General features: G+C 36.1%; 1 protein-coding gene across 4 annotated transcripts; it reads right to left on the bottom strand.

The window, feature by feature from the left end:
• Positions 1-3,316: 3,316 nt before the first annotated feature.
• Positions 3,317-19,607, bottom strand: LOC132131233 (high affinity immunoglobulin gamma Fc receptor I-like). Of its 4 annotated transcripts, none has more exons than XM_059543250.1 (11): positions 19,531-19,607; positions 18,941-18,976; positions 18,271-18,540; positions 18,067-18,204; positions 17,733-17,903; positions 6,404-6,685; positions 5,223-5,465; positions 5,019-5,138; positions 4,038-4,154; positions 3,720-3,776; positions 3,317-3,556 (listed from the first exon to the last, which is right to left on the bottom strand). In XM_059543250.1, exons 1-11 carry the CDS (start codon positions 19,559-19,561, stop codon positions 3,459-3,461), a joined length of 1,563 nt encoding a protein of 520 aa, XP_059399233.1. In that variant the 5' UTR covers positions 19,562-19,607; the 3' UTR covers positions 3,317-3,458. The 4 variants fall into 4 exon arrangements, with proteins under 4 accessions (XP_059399233.1, XP_059399235.1, XP_059399234.1 ...); XM_059543252.1 differs by having other exon boundaries at positions 4,038-4,139; XM_059543251.1 differs by having other exon boundaries at positions 18,067-18,198.
• Between the last annotated feature and the right edge of the window lie 687 nt (positions 19,608-20,294).

Below are 20,294 nucleotides of genomic sequence, written 5' to 3'. Positions count from 1 at the left end.
TCCAAAGCAACTTACAAATGAGAAAAATAGAAGCATTCATGTCATACCCAGAGCATACCCAGCCCTGGCGCTGCTCTGTCCAGTATGTGCGCTCCACACTTACGTAGACAGAACTCAGTGCCTCAGGACCTCAGACCAGCACTCTGTTATGGAGTCCAGCAGAAGGGAAAGGCTGTCTCCAAGCATAGGTTATTCCACTGGATAATGGATGCTATTGTCCTGGCTTATCAGGCTCAAGACTTGCCATGTACTCTAGGGGTGAGAGCTCACTCAACTAGGAGTGTAGCCTCCTCCTGGGTGCTGGCACATGGCACCTCACTAATAGACATATGTAGAGCTGCGGGCTGGGTGACACCTAACACATTTGCGAGATTTTATAATCTCTGTGTAGAGCCTGTGTCCTCCCAGGTACTCGCCCCTTCAGGCCAGTAAGGACCTGCTGGGTGTCAATCTGTTTGCTGTGCCATTACACTCCATGAACTGAATGCATGCACTATTCACCTCAGGTGACTTCTTCAGTTCAGAACCCTGGGCTGCCTCCATGTGTTCTGAATCCCCTTTTTCTGGGCAATCCCACGTGTGAATCCACTAGAACGACGTAATATCTCAATTCCCTCCTTCAGGTAACGAGGGTTACATACGTAACCTATACATTCTCATTTGTCCATAAGTTAAGTTATTATCAGGAATAATTTTCCTATACCATTTTCTTTGGTGGGATTTTTATATGATTGCTTTAATCTCTACTTTCTGGCCAACTATCCTGAACATGTTTAGTTACTCTTTTTAATTGTAATATTCCTCCTTTCTTTTACTTTAGCCTTGCATCTTTTCTTCTTGTCACTAAATCTATTTCACTAACCTCACTTTCTGTACTAAGTGTTGAAGAGTATGAGTCCTCACATTCTTCATCTAACTTCATCACTTTCATCTAAACTGCTCATTTCCATTTCAGACGGTCTTTGATGAGCTATCTCCTCTCCCTCTGTTACAGAAACTGTCATTACCGAGGGTTCTTCTGCTGCCTTTTTTCTCATTGTACATTTGTTTAAAATTTGATCTATTCCTGTTATTCATTAACAAACTTATTTCTAATAATTCGGTCTCCTGATTTATTTATTATTCCTGTTAACATCCGTTTAATCACTTCTATTTCTGAATGCACAAACTGTCCTGTCCACATTAAAGTTAAATGCATTATTTTAAACACTCTTCTCATTGTCTCACTGATCCTGGACTCTATTTCTATTTCTGCTAGCGCCTTTTCTCCTAGTACCTTAAAAATAGTACCTGCAGTGTCTCCTCCTGTCTGCATTAACTGATCACCATTACGAACTACCATACCTAGTCTAGGTTCTTCTATTAAACCATCATAAGCTATTATTTCAATTTTCCCTATTTTTAATCTCTGTTTGTTTAGTTCATGTACTAGTTCTGTTCTGTGCTTAATAAATCTTCTCCATCATTGTCATCATCTTCCTGGTGTTCTGAAAGATTCCCCTCAGCATGTTCAAAATGATCTTTCTTCTCTTCATCCATTTTTGTTTTCTTGGTATTATATTTAACACTTTTAGCAAGCTATTATATAATAAAATTCTACTATGTTTGCTTCATTAAACTTTAGGCTTACTGTTCTCAAATTGTCTCTGGGTGAAAACTGATGTTCTTGTTCATACAGAACTACTCTCACATGCAGGTATTAAAGGATCCCTCTCCTCTATACTCTTGCATGTTTGTGGGCTTTACTACCACCAAGCAGGATGTCCCCCTTTAAGACTTCTCCAACCTCAGTAAGCATTTGCCTCTAACATACAAGATTCTTGCTTATTTTGTACAAATTCAACACTTTCTGGGTCTATACAATTTTATTCTACTCAAGTTTTTATAGGATCTGTTTCACCTATCAAACACTATACTCTCGTGTCTAACTTATTGTCTAGGATGAGCAATTGCTCATTGATCCTGGCCAGTAATCAATGATCAATATTCCCCCGACACGTTGGGCACCGTTTTAGAGTGCTAATTCTTCAACACCTTCTACCTTATTTTATTTATTTTCAGGTTAAGTAAAGAAAGTCAAATCAGTCAAAACAGATCACAGAAGACTTCTCCATGGTCTGTTCTGCTCAAGTTTAGAAATCAGTCGTTTGGCAGGCGAGCTTCTTAGTTATAGTTAAGTTTTATATATATATATATATATATATATATATATATATATATATATATATATAAACAAAGATCTATAATTTGTCTGCTCATTTGTTTAGAGGCATCAATGTCAAGGCCGCTGGCACCGGAGAATTTTCAATTTTTTATATTTCTACTCTTTCTTATTTGATGCCTCCTGCTCTGAGTCTGCAACACAGCATTCTACAGTAACATCACTTTTCTTTAGCAAAGCACTTAGTAATGTTTCATTTATAGCTATAATTTTGCTATTATATGCTATAAATATTTGCTCAATTAATATTTTTAAATAATTATAATATAACGTGTGGTGTTCTTCTTAATTAACCACTTTCCAAATCAAAATACTTACAATATATGCAGATACAACAATAGGACAACTGCATAGTTTCCTCAACAATACAATTCCAATAATAATACATCATTCAGAATATTCATTATTAATTATGTTATTGAAGATGATAATATTTCAAATTACTGAACTGCATGAATACATTACTCTTACCACTGAGAAGAAAAACAAGTGGGCAAAGGCCATACCCACACTAAGAAATGAACAAAGACACACACTCACTGTATAAGACACTATAAAGACCGATATATGCATACTCCAATGCAGAACATTGTCTGCTGAATGCACACATGTGGATAAAGTATGTACACATAACACATGATAAAAGTGAAAGAGCACACATTAAGAAAACAACACATGAACACACACACACACACACACACACACAATGCCAATATTTTTACACTTTTGACTTTTGGCTATGTTTGAACTCTCATAATGTTTAGTACATTTAGATAATCCCATTTGTTTTTATGGTTCTCAGTTACTCCACTCCCAATCCCAAGTAAATGTGTGTATTTCCTTTGGCCAAGGGATTAAGGGATGTGTAATCTGTGTAATAAGGGTGAGTGTGATGCTGTGATGGGACTGGAAGAATAGTCTGCCCCGACCCAGATTCCACTCCAAGAAAGATTCATTTCCCAAAATGGCTTATTATAGAAAGGAGAAAGTCAATCGTTATGTTTCTAGATCATTTGAGATGATCCCATCCTGAGTAAATGGTGACCAGTTGTATAATGGGAGCGGATGTGGGACACAGAGAACCATTTCAGACAATTAGGAGTTGTAACTTCATTAACATACTTAGCACAACTGTTACAACAGGAGCAACTTCATTTACATTAAGTGCAGTAAACTATAACTATATAAAAGGTTTGAGCTTAGGATGTTTGTGGTCCATGTCGTTGAACCCAAGCTTCTACATGTACTTTGTCTTTGCTGTGTTGCAATAGTCATCTTCATTGAGATCTTCAATGTCCTGATAATTCTTTCTTACAGTACGTCCACTTACAATGTCTACAATTCATAACAGAAAAAAGAATAAGACATTTGTTTTAACTGAATTTGCTATGAAAATATCCCAGTAAAATATAAGTTAGACGTGATTATTTATAAAATAACTACTGCCTTATTAAATGATCAACAAGATATAATTACCTTCTGTAACATCATTAGTTACCTGTGCTTATGTCTTTATTTCTTGTGGCATCAAGAGAGTCATAAATATGAGCAGTTTCTGTAATAAATTAATGTATCATAAGAATTAAAGCCCACAGAAAAATACTGCTTTCATGTTGACACTGATTATAGCTCAAGTCAGCTAAATAGGTCATGTGCTATTCACATTATAAGTTACATATGAAATATTTTATGCATTATTGATAATGAAATGAAACTGAATTACATCATATTGCTGTAGAAGAGGGGAAACTATTTAATAATGTCATCTTGTAAAGACTTATGGTAAAATATTTAAGGTTAATGAGTAAAGACTGACGAGATGTGAGTGCTGTATATACGTCTTCACTCTGGTTCTGCTCTGACGTCTGACTGCTGTTCTTCTGTTCACTGACACGAGAGAGAGACTGAGATCTTCCACCTAGACAAACAGAAACTGTTCAGGAAAATATAAGGGGGTCAAAAATGACTTTAATCTCCTATTATGCAAAGAAGAAAAAAACTTTTATAAAGTGTTTGAACACAGTTGTGTGGCTGCAGTGTTTTAAAGCAAAGAAGGCTTAATAAAAGAATGGAAGAGAGGATGGGGAAAGGAAATGAAGGGTAGACACTATTATCTATGCAACCAAACAGTAGAAACAGAAGGGCATGTTTTCCTTCGAGTGCAAAAAGTATTTTTTGGAGTTGAAGTGGTTTCTTTTACTTCTTTGTTTTATCATAGTGACAAGCATCGACTGATCTCTGAGGCATTTCTTCAGTTTTTGTATTAAACAGGACTGTATATAAGAGTTTAGTTCATACTTTGACCTTTGGAGGGCAGTAATATGTCTAGTAGCATCTACACTGCCAGAGAGCTGACACAGTGCTTACTTTTAATTTTCAAAGGAAATTAAAATCAGATAACCAACTATTAACCAAGTATGTTTTCTGTAAAGAGCTTGTAATAATAGTTGTTATTTGCAAAGGCCAGCATTATTATGCCAGGTGTCCTAACATTTCATCTTAACCCGTCAGATTGTCCTACCAGGGCTCACTGTGCATGTGCATATCAGTATTGCATCATTTTTTTCATGCTGAACAACACATTATCACTGTATTTGCATTACTGTAAGGGTACTGTAGGTGTAGGCTTTAATAAAGCAGAATCTGATGGGTAGCATGTCACATTGTGTTACCTACTGTTTCAATGGGAGCACAAATCATCAGAACAGGATATTGAAACTACACCCTTTTCTGAAAAGGGAGGCGGGAACACTAGTTCAATATTTAATAATAATACTTTATATGGCAGAAGATGAACCTTTGTAGTTTCTGTAGCGCCACAGCAGGACCAAGACGACGATGATGAAAACTGTGAGTCCAGCAGTCACTCCAACTATCACAGGATTGAGATCATCAGATCCTGATGTTCTGGAGGAAGCTGAGATCAACACATTGTACAGTCATATTAGTGCTGTATATTACACAGAAACATTTCAATAGTGTTTACAGTTCCTACTCTCACCTGTGACTGAGATCCAGCTCTCGGGTGACTCTCCTCTCTCTCTGTGTTTGCAGGAGTAGAAACCCTCGTCTGACTTTGAGACAGTAGAGATGATCATCTCTGTCGTTTGACTCTGGATGAGTGACCCATCTTTATAGAAATCAGCTCTGAGGTTTGCTGGAGTTGAGTATTTATATAAACAGCGTAGAGTCAGAGTCTCTCCTTCAGTCACAGGATGAACAGGACTCTCCAGAATCACACCAGCTACAGAAACAGAGCAAACATCAGCTGATGAATAGTAAGAATCAGTGTGGTGACAACAACAACAATAATAACAACAACAATAATAATAATGCATTTAATTTAGAGGTGCATTCAAAACACTGAACACTTAACAACTTAATGACAATCAGAAAGCGAATCCGTGCCGTGCGAGAATGATGCAAATTGAGAGATGTTCTAGTTTATGGAGAAGTTTGAGACCTAACCCAAATAGGACAGAGTTACAATAATCAATACAAATATAATAATAATAATAATAATAATACATCATCTGAACAATTCTGCTTAAACTGAGTTTTTTTTATTTTATTTATTTTGTTTATTTATGACAAAAGGTTGAGCAATGGTTTAATACTCAAAGGGTTAATAGTCTTGCAGATCACATCACCTACAGAAACAGAGCAAACATCAACTGACAAAGAGTGTCAGTGTCTAACGAATCAGTGTGGTGTCAACAATATCGATAATAATGCATTTTATGTAGAGGTGCCATTCAAAACACTGAAGAACAACTTACAAAGTAAGTAATAAAGACAGTAATAAAAAAAAAATGTGAATAGACGCGAATCCAGGTCAGGTGACGAGAATTATGCAAATTGGGTGATGTTCTAGTAAGTTTGAGACTTAACCCAAATAGGACAGTTACAATAATCGATACAATAATAATAACAATAATACATATTCTCTGAACAGTTCTGGTTAAACTGAGAATCACAATGATTTTATTTTATTTTTTAAATGACAAAACTCAGAGGTTGAGCAATGGTTTATTATTCAAAGGGTTAATAATCTTGCGGACTCTTGTCATTTAGGTATAAGATTGTGTGGGTGAATGAATTGAGATCAGAATTTGTCTATTTATATCTGAATCATAAACTGAGGGCTTTGTGAACTGAATTAACACAGAAACACAGACTCACGGTGTACAGTGATATTAACAGGATGACTGTTCTCTCCAGATTCAGACTCACACCAGTACACTCCAGTGTCTTCTGGGATGGTTTTTCTGATTGAACATGTGGATCCTGTTTGTGATCCCCCCACTGATGAACAACCTTCCAGCCGTCCCCATCCATCTGTGTATCTTCTCATTCTCCATCTACCAGAGTTACTCTGCTCCTCACAGCTCAGAGAGAGAGAGACAGATGTGAAGTGTTGAGTTGTGCTGGGACTGACGATCAGAGAGACTGGAGGAGAAACACCTGAGAAGACAATTACAACTACACTTCAGAAATCAACTCAAGACACTTTTATTGATCTAACACTTCACACAGCCTAAATAGTTTCAAAGCAGCTTTTCAGATAAATATTAAAGTTCTAACATCTGAAAATCCATAAGTCATCACTAAGTATTTCTATTTAAAATTCATAATCAAAATTACACTTTAATATACTGTATTTGTCTCTCTGCCATCAGCAAGCCAAAGACAACTGTGATAAAAACCTCCATAAGCTGTTACTAGTCATTTTACTAAACTCTAAATTATCACTAAACTCTAAAATGATTTATTAAGTGTTTATACGGTCCATGCTATACAAACTGCTGATGTGCACATTGATGGAGTGACCTGTGCTGCTGTGTGGACCTAGAATCAAGTTCTGGTCAATGACATAAAATATGAAAAATACATTTCACAATGAAAACTCTGTTAATTAAATAGGTCAGATTATACATTCAATTATGTTCCCTCAAATCGACTTGTGTAAGTAACACTTTTGTGCCACAGCAGTTATATTTTATTTTTTGAAGTGAAAGTCAAGTGACGTGTGGCCAAGTACTGTATGGAGACTCAAACTCGGAATTTGTGCTCTGCATTTAACTCATCCAAGTGCACACACACAGCAGTGAGAAGTGAACACACACACACACACACACACACACACACACAGTAGTGAGGAGTGAACACACACACACACACAGTAGTAAGAAGTGAACACACACAAACACAGTAGTGAGAAGTGAACACACACATACACACACACACACACACACACACACACAGTAGTGAGAAGTGAACACACACACACACAAACACAGTAGTGAGAAGTGAACATACACACACACACACACAGTAGTGAGAAGTGAACACACACACCCACACACAGTAGTGAGAAGTGAACACACACACACACATACACACACAGTAGTGAGAAGTGAACACACACACACACACAGTAGTGAGAAGTGAACACACACACACACAGTAGTGAGAAGTGAACACACACACACAGTAGTGAGAAGTGAACACACACACACAGTAGTGAGAAGTGAACACACACACACACAGTAGTGAACACACACACAGTAGTGAGAGGTGAACACACGCACACACACACACAGCAGTGAGAAGTAAACACACACACCAGTAGTGAGAAGTGAACACACACACACACAGCAGTGAGAAGTGAACACACATACACACAGCAGTGAGAAGTGAACACACACACACACACACGCAGTAGTGAGAAGTGAACACACACACACACACACACAGTAGTGAGAAGTGAACACACACACACAGCAGTGAGAAGTGAACACACACACACACAGTAATGAGAAGTGAACACACACACACAGTAGTGAGAAGTGAACACACACACACACACACACACACAGCAGTGAGAAGTGAACACACACACACACACACACACAGCAGTGAGAAGTGAACACACACACACACACACAGCAGTGAGAAGTGAACACACACACACACACAGCAGTGAGAAGTGAACACACACACACACACAGTAATGAGAAGTGAACACACACACACAGCAGTGAGAAGTGAACACACACACACAGACACACACACACACACAGTAGTGAGAAGTGAACACACACACACACACACACACACAGACAGTAGTGAGAAGTGAACACACACACACACACACACACACACACACACACACACACACACACACACAGTAGTGAGAAGTGAACACACACACACACACACACACACACACACACACACAGCAGTGAGAAGTGAACACACACACACACAGTAGTGAGAAGTGAACACACACACACACAGACAGTAGTGAGAAGTGAACACACACACACACACACACACACACACACACACACGCGCACACAGACACACACATACACACACACACACACACAGTAGTGAGAAGTGAACACACACACACACACACACACACACAGCAGTGAGAAGTGAACACACACACACACAGTAGTGAGAAGTGAACACACACACACACACAGACAGTAGTGAGAAGTGAACACACACACACGCGCACACAGACACACACATACACACACACACACAGTAGTGAGAAGTGAACACACACACACACACACACACAGTAGTGAGAAGTGAACACACACACACACACAGTAGTGAACACACACACACACACAGTAGTGAGAAGTGAACACACACACACACACACACACAGTAGTGAGAAGTGAACACACACACACACACACACACACACACACACAGTAGTGAACACACACACACACACACACACACACAGTAGTGAGAAGTGAACACACACACACACACACACAGTAGTGAGAAGTGAACACACACACACACACACACACACACACAGTAGTGAAAACACACACACACACACACACACACAGTAGTGAACACACACACACACACAGTAGTGAACACACACACACACACACACAGTAGTGAGAAGTGAACACACACACACACAGAGTAGTGAGAAGTGAACACACACACACAGTAGTGAAAACACACACACACACACACACACCGTCAGGACCGGCCCAAGCCTTTATTGGGCCCTAAGCTGAATTTTATAATACAACTGATTATTGTCAATGCATGATTATTTGCACAATATACATCTGACACTCACAATTTTATTTGTTGTCATACCATTTATTTATTTATTTATTTTATTTATTCATTTATTTATTTATTTTACTCTTCTATGATTTTTAATTGTTGCACTTTAACATTCAAAGTCTTACAGTACTAAGTGGAAACTTAATGTGCTGTACTGAAAAGCTGCTAAATAAACCAGCAGACAATGCATTTACAGAACAGAATGTTACTTTGACAACTTACTGTACATGCAAGTTATCTAACACAGCAGCACATCTGTAAAAAAACAACAACTCTTAATCTATAACTAGCGAATTGAGGCATAAAAATATTGGAATATAATAGCAAAGACCCCAAAGGTAGGCTAAGGTTATCTGAACTGTTATCAGTACCAAGTTTATTTTAACACACACACACACACACACACACACACACACACACTGCCCTTTACCCACTGTTCATCTATAGTGCAATTTTTAAACACTTAAAATATTCTGAAGCATATGCAGTAAAATTTACTTTAAAGGTTCACTTTTCATCAATAAAATAAAAATAAAAAATGTGTCTCTTGGTGGGAAAACAAAGACTTTTAAGATGGAAATGAATTATAACCAAGAGATGATATCAGAAGATCCCTCATCAGCTCAGTTGCCGTTTCCACTTTTGTCACAACTTGCTTTTTGCCTTAATATAAATTGACTGTTACTCCAAATATTATTATTTTCTATATATTTTTGTACTGTTACTCTTTATCTGTACTACAGTATGAATAAATAATTATTAATGGTGTAATAAAATACTAAATATATTCAGCCACACAGACTTGTTACTGCTGTAAGTTTGTTTCTCTGAATTTACTCTGCATCACTTCATGCACAACTCTTTTTTGACACCAGCTTGTCAGATATTTTGCTCGTTATCCCTGTCAATCATAGCTATGACTTGCAGAACTATATAGCGGATTCACTGACATCTTTTTTTACACTAACGTTTGTCATTCCTGAAACATATTTCGTGGACAAACAAAATCTTCTTTAATTTTGAAATGGATTATGTGAGAAACCTTTTTTCTTGTTATAATGGGAAGATCTGTGAGCGCGTAGAACTCATTAAACCTGTGAAAACAATTATAGTAGTTGAGAATGAATTCTAACCAGTGAACACCGCTGATCTGATTCTGAACTGACTTGTGCAGGATGTGTCGCTGTGGAAATAAGGATACATATAGATTTTTACTTGTTTAATATTAATTATTTAATTCTTCGCACACACCCGGAGCAGTGGGCATCAGGGCCAGCTAACATGAGGGCTAGACAGATTGAGGAGGCCTGATCATGCCTGTAACCAGTTATGAGGTCACCGAGGTCCAGATCTCTGTATTTTTCTGAGGTGTACTTTGTGAAATAATTGTCTAATATAGTATTAACTCTTCCTTCATGCAGTAAAGAAATTGTTCAGCACCAAGATCAAACTTAAGCCTCCTCATCTGAGCTGCCTTTAGTCTTCGCTCGTCAATATCAACAACGCTTCAGTTAGCAGCTGTAAAGTATAAAGTATAAATATATAAAGATGTACGTAGACAAACATTTCAACATTTCATGTTTGACAACTGTTTTTTTGAAAGCTTGTAATATTCCCAATAGTTTGTATACCTATGTCTGTGTGTGCATGTGTGTGAGTGTGTGTGTGTGTGTGTGTGTGTGTGTGTGTGTGTGTGTGTGTTTGTGTGTGTGTGTGTGTGTGTGTAGAAATTATAGAAATGTTAAATGACTGACAAAAATAATCAGGAATGCAAACAAACAAACTTGTCTAATTTTGCCATTCTGAACTGATGTGATACATATAATGTGATTTGTAACTGTCAATGTGAGGGGACATGAAAAGAAGCTGATTTTATCATAGGTTATATTAGGAATATGATTAATAATGCATGGGTACATACTGTGAATGTATTAAAATTTATTAAACATATATTTCTGGGTAAAGTAACTTGTTTAATAAAGTCATTCATAAAACATACATTTCAGTCGACCATTTGTTTACTTCGATGAAAATGAAAATGCTATCAATCAAAGCAGAGAGCTGGTATTGACAAATGATATACTGCACACTGATATTTTTATATTGTCATTCAAATATTTGACCTTCAATTATTTCCACTTAACAGACTATAGGGCAGTCAAAATGGATAAAAAAACTCGGCCCGACATGATTGGCTGTGCTGTGGAGGAAAGGACAAGTAGACCAAGAGAGGATTGGCCACCGGGAGCACCCAAGCTTTTACTGGTGTGCCAATTGCCGAAATCACACCACGTCCCAAAAGATATGAGCGATAAAAATGTCTTTGTATTTGTTTACACTAGTGTTGCTGATATTGTTTAATCACCTTTACTGTAGCACATGAGAAACAAACACTAAAAGCCAAGCGATGAAATGAAACTAAGGCCCAATCCCAATTCTACCCCTTCCCCTTTTCCTGTGTCGATTCTCTTTTGGTTGGAGGGGTGGGGAAAGGGGAAGGGCCAGATAGCCCTTCAAACAAAGATTTTTCGGGACCACACTTTAAACCAAGGGGTATGAATTATCTCGGCAATGGCTGCTACAGCGAACAAAAAGACACATAAATGTAAGCTTTTTAGGCATGAATAAAGATTTTAACGAAAAGTAATCATTTGTTTTATGTTACAATTGTGAGTTCATATTAATGGGCATGTTACTCAAAGAAATGTTAGAAAAAATCGCTAATATTTGCTAACGTCATATCACTGCATGATAGTGCCGTAACTCAAGAAGATTTAAATTGTATGGTTGCTTAGAATCGCTAGGTATTCATTTGTGAAGGAACTTTAGGAGGTCTTTAACAATCTGTTTTGTTCACCTGATTGAATTGACGGACAGCGTGAAGTATGGAGGACTCAGTTGAGATGGAGACGGAATCTATATCGGCAAAAGACAAAAGGTGTATTAATGATCTACACTCTTATGCTTGCAAAGTGGTTGATGGAGGTATTTGTAATACCAATCCCAATACTCCAATTAAACGTCCACAGAAGAAAGCTAAGAATGATGGAGGGAGTGAGCTGTCTTTGACTGAGATGCAAGAGAACATCATTCGTATTCTGACGGCAAAAATTGATCAAAGAGCTGACCAAATCGACATAGCAGTCAAACAGAACACTCTACAAATTGAGGGACTTAAAAAGTCGCTGGATAACTGTTATCAAGACATTGCCGATTTAAAAAAGGAGAATGCATGTCGAAAAACACAGTGCGTCGAATCTCAAAAGAAACTTCAAGAAATGGAGCAAAGGTTGAATGACGCGGATCGGTACAGCAGGCGATGGAATTTGCGTCTTTACGGAGTTCCGGAGAGATCTGAAGAAGATGTTAAAGCGGTTGTGAAAGAAATATGTAAAGAGATCCTTCCGGATTCTGAGCGTACTTTAGTTACAGACATCGATGTTGTCCACAGGATTGGCAAACTTTCAGAGTTGAAGAAGAATGTAACTCCGCGACCAGTGATCATCAGGTTTCTTTCTCGGACGGCAAGAGACTTGGTGTGGAGAAATGCGAATCTGACCACTGCTGATAAAGAAGCACGCACCAAGTTATGGCCTCTTGTTGAAAAGGCACGCAAAGAGGGAAAGCGAGCGTATTTTGTGGGTAACAAGGCATACATAGATAAGAAAGAGGTTCGAGTTACCTAATGTTATATTAATTGAAAGATAGTCTGCTTAAGTAAAAAGCTTTCTTTTGAGTAAACAGGAAAAAAGTGTTATACTTATAATAAGATTCAAATGAAAGCAAAACTGTGTTTACAGGTTGTTATATTTTGTTTATACACACAGCAGAACGTTAAATGTAAGATATGCAACTAATAATACTCAACATGACCCTTGTCTAATAATTTAGTTTAAAAAGAGGACATGTGATGAATGTCTATTTCAGTTTTCTCAATTAATGCCAGAGGTTTACGTAATGTTTCGAAAAGGAAATCTTTATTTTTATTTTGTAAAGGGAAGGGTGTTGAATTTTATTTTGTGCAAGAAACGCATGCCTGTGAAGAGGATGAAAAATTTTGGAGAAGCCAATGGGGAAATGACATATGGTTTTCACATTGCGCCACTAAATCTGCAGGGGTTGCTATATTAAAAGGAAACTTCAAAGGTCAGGTCCTAAGCCATGAAATTGATAATTTAGGTAGAATGGTAATATTACATGTTAACGTTGATCAAACTCATTACACTCTTGTGAATTCATATGCCACCAATAATAGACAATTTAACAATGGGTTTTTTACAAATATTGAAACTAAATTGAAGCAAATTAAGAATAAATTTCCCCTGGCGAATATTATATGGGGAGGTGATTTTAATAGTGTATTTGATGAAGATTTAGATCGATGGCCATCAAGAAGCAATGAAACTCATTGTGAAATTAAGAATGTGTGTGCCTGTTTGAGTTTAGTTGACATCTGGCGTCTCAAAAATCCAGACACAAGGGTGTATACATGGAATAACAAAGATTATTCTAAACAATCACGTATTGATTTTTTCCTAATATCACATGACCTGGAGCAGTGTGTCCAGTCTGTGTGTATAGAGCCGTCAGTTTTAACAGACCATAGGGGTACATCAATCTTTATTAATATACATGGCCCAGTTGACTCAAAATTCAAAAGAGGTTATTGGAAATTGAATAAAAAGTTATTAGATTATCATAATTTTAGAATAATGGCTTCAAAAATAATTGACAAACACTGGACTCAGGCTAAAATAATGAATGTTTATGGACAACAGTGGGAGATATTAAAATATGAAATTAGGAACTTAGCTATTTCAGTGGGGAAATCGATAGCTTCAAATAAAAGACAAAATGAATATAAGGTTATTAAAGAAATAATGCGATTGTCTAGTAAAGGTGATTTAAATATGCAGGAATTACTAGATTTATCATCATTACAAGAACAATTGGATAAAATGTATGAAGAAAAAGCTGAGGGTGCATTTATCAGATCAAGATATAAATGGTTGGAACAGGGAGAAAAAAACACTAAATATTTTTTTAATTTGGAAAAACGTAATGGTGAATTGACTTCTTTTAGTAAATTGTCAATTGATAATACAGTTATAGAAGATCAAAAAAAGATTTCACAGTTTGTTGCTCAGTTTTATAAAGATTTATATACTTCTAAATTAGTATCTTCTGATTTGAATAACTTTCTAAATAGTGTCAAAGATAAAGCCAAAGTTATTGATGATGATTTCAAGCTGTGTTGTGATGATGATTTAAAATTGGAGGAAGTTATAGAATGTATTGGTAACCTTAAAGATAATCGTTCTCCAGGTAATGATGGGCTTGTTAGTGAGTTTTATAAAATCTTTCGAGATAATTTAGCTCCCTTTTTACTAGCAGTGTTCATAGAATCCATTGAAAAAGGGGAATTACCCGCCTCTTTAAGACAGGGTGTTATTACATTAATTCCAAAGCCAAACAAAAATATTCTTTATTTAGAAAATTGGAGACCCATTAGTCTATTAAATAATGATGCCAAATTATTTGCTCTAATATTTGCCAAAAGACTGAAAAAAGGATTAAAAAGTATCATAGATGAGGAACAGACAGGATTTATTCAAGGAAGACACATTAGTAATAATATTAGATTGATTCTAGATATGGTAGATTACAATGAATATATTTTAGATGATAGTTTTATTTTGTTTATTGATTTTCACAAGGCATTTGATACCATAGAACACAATTTTTTATTCAGGGCAATTGAATTTTTTGGCTTTGGTAGTTACTTTCAAAATGCTATCAAAACCTTATATAAAGGATGTAACAGTTCTGTAAAATTAGCAAGGGGGACTTCTGGCAGATTTAATATTGGTAGGGGAATTAGGCAAGGGTGTCCGATCTCCCCTTTTTTGTTTTTGTTAGCAATGCAAATAATGGCACTTCACATAAAAAAAAGTGATTTTCAAGGAATTGCTGCATTAGGGAGAACATTTAAGTTGTGTCAGTTTGCCGATGACACGGCCTTATTTGTGAAAGATTTGAATGAAATCATTAAAGCAGTGAACTGTATAAAAGAATTTTCAGAAGTATCAGGGTTAAGAATGAATATGAATAAGTCAGTTCTGTTTCCTCTCAACAAATGTTTTTTAAATAATTTCCATAATATTCCAATTAAAAACCAAGTAACATATCTGGGAGTAGTTATATGTAAAGATGAATATTTGCGTAATGATTTAAATTTCAGTCCAATTATTACTAAAACAAGTAAGAGGTTTAATATGTGGTTGCAAAGGGATTTGTCTATTCAGGGGCGGGTACTTCTGTCAAAAGCTGAAGGTATTTCCAGATCAGTCTATACATCCTTATCATTGGATATTCCTCCAAAAGTTACCAAGCAATTGGATAAAATGCTTATTAATTTTGTCTGGAAAAACAAGCCTCATTACCTGAGAAAAGACATTTTATGCAACTCCAAAGATCATGGGGGTCTAGAGGTGTTGAGTTATGATACGTTAAACAATGTATTTAAAATAAATTGGCTTATTCAATATTTAAAAAATAAAGACAGTATTTGGAACTCCTTTCCCAGCTATTTGTTCAAGCAATTGGGTGATCTTGAATTTTTGTTGAAGTGCAATTATTCAATTGAAAAAATACCGGTGAAGCTAGCAGAATTTCATAAACAAGCTCTTATGGCATGGACTCTGGCCTATAAACATAATTTCTCACCAAGGAGGTACTATATTTGGAACAACAAGGACATCTTATATAAAAATAAAACTTTATATTTTGATTACTGGTTTGAAAACAATATTATAGCAGTTAGCCAGCTCCTCAACAATGATGGAGTTTTATTAACATATAAAGAATTTTTGAATAAATTTAAAATACCAGTTAAACCTAAGGAATTTGCAGTTGTAATGGATGCAATCCCTCAAAGTTTTGTTTCTTCTTAGAAATGCATCACATGAGAAAGATTTGTATTTTGAAGAGATCAAGAGTAAAATATTTATTGGTAATACAAATATTATACAAAATAGAGTCTCAAATAATTATATTAGAAATATACTTAATAACATTGTTTATCCTCCAGCTCGCTTTTTCTGGTCTTCTGTATTTGGAGATGTTAATTGGCGTAAAGCTTGGCGAACAGTAGACAAATTTTATATAAATAATAAAGTAAAAGAGGTTTCTTTTAAAATAATGCATAGAATATATCCAGTTAAACATGTGCTGGAACGCTTTAAATTAGAAATTGATTACTCTTGTGATTTTTGTAAAGGTGAAAAGGAAACAATTTTTCATTTATTTTTTCATTGTATACATACAAAAATATTTTGGATTGATATGGAGTTTTTTATTAAGGAAATATTGGACATTTATTTGCAGTTGAGTGGATATGATGTAATAATATACTTCAGTGATCATGGAGTTGGCAAAGATGAAGCATATCTCATACAATTGTTAATTTTAAAGTTTCATATCCATAAAATGAAGTGGTCAGGCTCCAAACCAAACTTTTCTCATTTTCTAAATGATTTCAAGCTGTATTGTAAGATTCTATGTAATTGTACAAGTAAAAAAGCTATTCGAACTTATAATATTGTAAACAGGTATACTATTGTATAAAGTGACACCCCCAAAAAAATATTGATTTATTTATGTAAAAAAAAAATTTTTTTATGGTTGTTATTGTCCTCTGGCATGTTTTTCATATTGTTGTTCATATTTTTTCCTTCTCATTGTAATGTTTCTCGTTGTATTGTTTTGATGTATGGCATAATAAAAATAAAAAAAAATAAAAAAAAAACATATGTCTGATCAGGGCGATAACTGCCGTACACTAATCCCCCTAATAATTAGAAATCGCGAAACCATTTTCTCAAATATTGCCTATTCGAGAGAGAGAGAGAGAGAGAGAGAGAGAGAGAGAGAGAGAGAGAGAGAGAGAGAGAGAGAGATGAAGGTTGCGTGTATTCGCGTCCTTGCGTTTCTCTTTTTAGAGTGAGTTTATTTAAAAACAGCGATTGTATTTAATGAAAGACGTGGGGCAGTGTTGACAAGTTTATTTTCTCCTGGATGTGTGAGCTGCGCGATTTCCGATCTATGTGTGTGTGTCAGTAAGCAGCGCATTAATACAGAACGATAATTAACGGCTCCAATGCACACCAGCACACCAGTACACGTGTGTATTCTAAGAGTAAGACAACGAATGATGACGTGTGAAGTCATGGTAGTGGTCTCCCAATCCTTAGGGGAATATTTTCACCCTTACCCCTTGACACTCTTTCTCAAGGGACAAGGGGAAGAGGTAGGCGGAGGGGTAGGGGAAGGGGGAGGGGTATAAAATTGGGATTGGGCCTAAGTGTCTCATTCATTCTGTTCAGTCTGAACTCACCAGTGACCCACAGTAGCTGTGTGTTGCTGACGTCTGAGTTATAGGCTGGTTTTCCTCTCTCTGCTCCACACACATAAACTCCTGTGTGTTTTAGATCAGCAGAACTGACAGTGTAGTTTCCTCCAGCTCCTCTGCTGCTGTCTGAGAGCTGCTTATAATGATTGCTGTTGTCTGTATGAAATTAAAATGTGCAGTTACCTCAAAAAATTAGAGTTTTATAATGACCTTTGTTGGTATAATCAGAATTCAGAATGATTAAATATTTTTAATCTCTCTGTTTCTTTATGAAGTCAGTGTATTCAGATGTTACTACATGAAGCACATGATATTTTACCTGATGAGAGAGTTTGAGTGAACCAGCTGAATGTCCAGCCTGTAGAGGAACCATTAACCTGACAGATCAGAGTCACTGAATCTCCTTCAGTCAACCACCTCTGTGGAGAAACACTTAACACTGCTCTGGGAACTGAAGCTGAGAAATCACTCATTAATAACATGTTAAACGTGTGTGTGTATGTGAAGAGATGATCAAACTCACCTGATACTGTCAGTGTAACTTCATCACTGCGGCGTGATGTTCGTGATCCTTCTCTCTCTGCACCGATACAGGAGTATTTATCTGCGTCAGACTCAGTAACAGAACTGAATGTGAGTTCCTGTAGTTCACTGAAAACACTTGAACCTTCGTTATACCAGCTGTACTCCCAGCTACTGACTCCTTCACTATATACGTCACATCTGAGAGTGACTGTCTCTCCTCTGAACACATGTTGAGCAGGTTTGATGCTCACTGTGGCTTTTGGTGCTTCTGTACAATGACAACAATTCACAATAAAAATAACGTACTGCTTTTACTGTATGAACAGTTACTTGAGTCTAAAACACACACGCTAAATCAGATGAGATTGAAGTGTTGTTCTCTACAGCTGTTATAGTCATTTATGAAAGATCTGTCAATATACAATCACTGAGGATTTGAAAACATGAGTTGTGAAAGTTTTCCAACAAAATAAGAGCTTGCCTCATGTTTAGATTTTGATTTCACAGAGAATATAAGAAACATATCTGCTGGTTTTGATAGACTGAACTTGTCATGCCTCAGAACTGTCACATGAATAATTCAATTTGTTAAAGGATTTAAGTAATTTCTCAACAGTTCCTATAGAATCAGTCATATGTCATAAAATATACAAATCAAATCGACTCACCTTCAGTATGTTGAGAGAAGATGTTTGAAATCAGGACTAAAAACACAAAGAGAAACCTCATTATAATGTGAACATTGAGCTGATAATTATAAAGATTAACTGGGTCTGTATATGTGTCTAGATAAACATGAAATCATCTGACTGGTATTTCATAGATTTGGCAACAGCAGAGAAGTGTTTAGGGACTTCACTCCAACAGTCTGATCATGAGCAGAAGAATAAAGACAAACTCTTACTAACTGTGTACGAGTGAATATTACAACAACAATAACTGCAAAACAAACCAACAGAACAGATTGAACAGCATTACAAATCACAAAACTGAATCACTGACCAAACACACTGAACTACAACACAACAGAGAGCATTTCTCTTTCACAAACAGCACTAACTGCACACTTCCTCTCTCAAACTCATCTTTCACTCATATTTGAATTTATTGAATACATCATATATCATGAACTACAGCTGGATTTGAAACTCTGAGATCAGCCAGAAAAGACATAAATCTAGGAACAGTAAAACACTTGATCATTTCCATCATATAATAACTATTCCACTGAAACACATTAAGAGAGAATAATACTCACAGAGCAGAAGAGGAAGTGGACTGAGCTCCATACTGACTGAATGATGTCAGACGGTTAATGACACAGAGTGTGTTAAAGACTCAAGACTTCCTGAAACCTGTGGTCAGATCTTTAGAAACATCATAATTAATGACATACAAGTGTACCTCATGTGTTACAGAAGATCTTTTGATAATTTTGATAATCTTGTTTTCACAAAATGTCACACTGACCAGTATTTCTTTGAATTAAACTGAACAGTATTTATTTGCTAATATGAAAAGTTGTATTCTAGTGTGTTTGATGAACAAGGGAAATGGAGCGATATATTGATTGCTCTTTTCATATGGTGGCAATAGCTGTATTTATGTATTTACATGACAATAAAGTGAACAAGACACTTGATCCTACAGAATTTATTAATTACAGACATCAAATCTTAAATCTTCCTTTTCTGTCAAAAATACTAGAAAAGGCTGTCTCCTCTCAGCTCCTCCCGAGAGAGAAATGGTATCTGTAGGAAATTAAGTGTAGTACGTAAATCCTACAGGGAATAAATAGCCTAAGAGATGGGAGATTAAAAAAATATATACATTTCCAATATTTTTTTCTTGCAATTATATAGTTGGGTAGACTACACTGGTCACTGTATGTTTCACACTGTTAATTGTGTAGTGATGCAGTTGGCAAAATCTGAAGAAAGAAATAGCTGACATCAGACAAGCATCAATATTTAACTGAGAGAATGATGTGAAAGAGGAAGTACAAGAGAAAGAATAAATTTA

This window comes from Carassius carassius, chromosome 48 (assembly GCF_963082965.1).
Source record: "Carassius carassius chromosome 48, fCarCar2.1, whole genome shotgun sequence".
Classification (NCBI taxonomy): Eukaryota; Metazoa; Chordata; class Actinopteri; order Cypriniformes; family Cyprinidae; genus Carassius; species Carassius carassius.
This window is presented reverse-complemented; position numbering and strand designations above follow the sequence as displayed.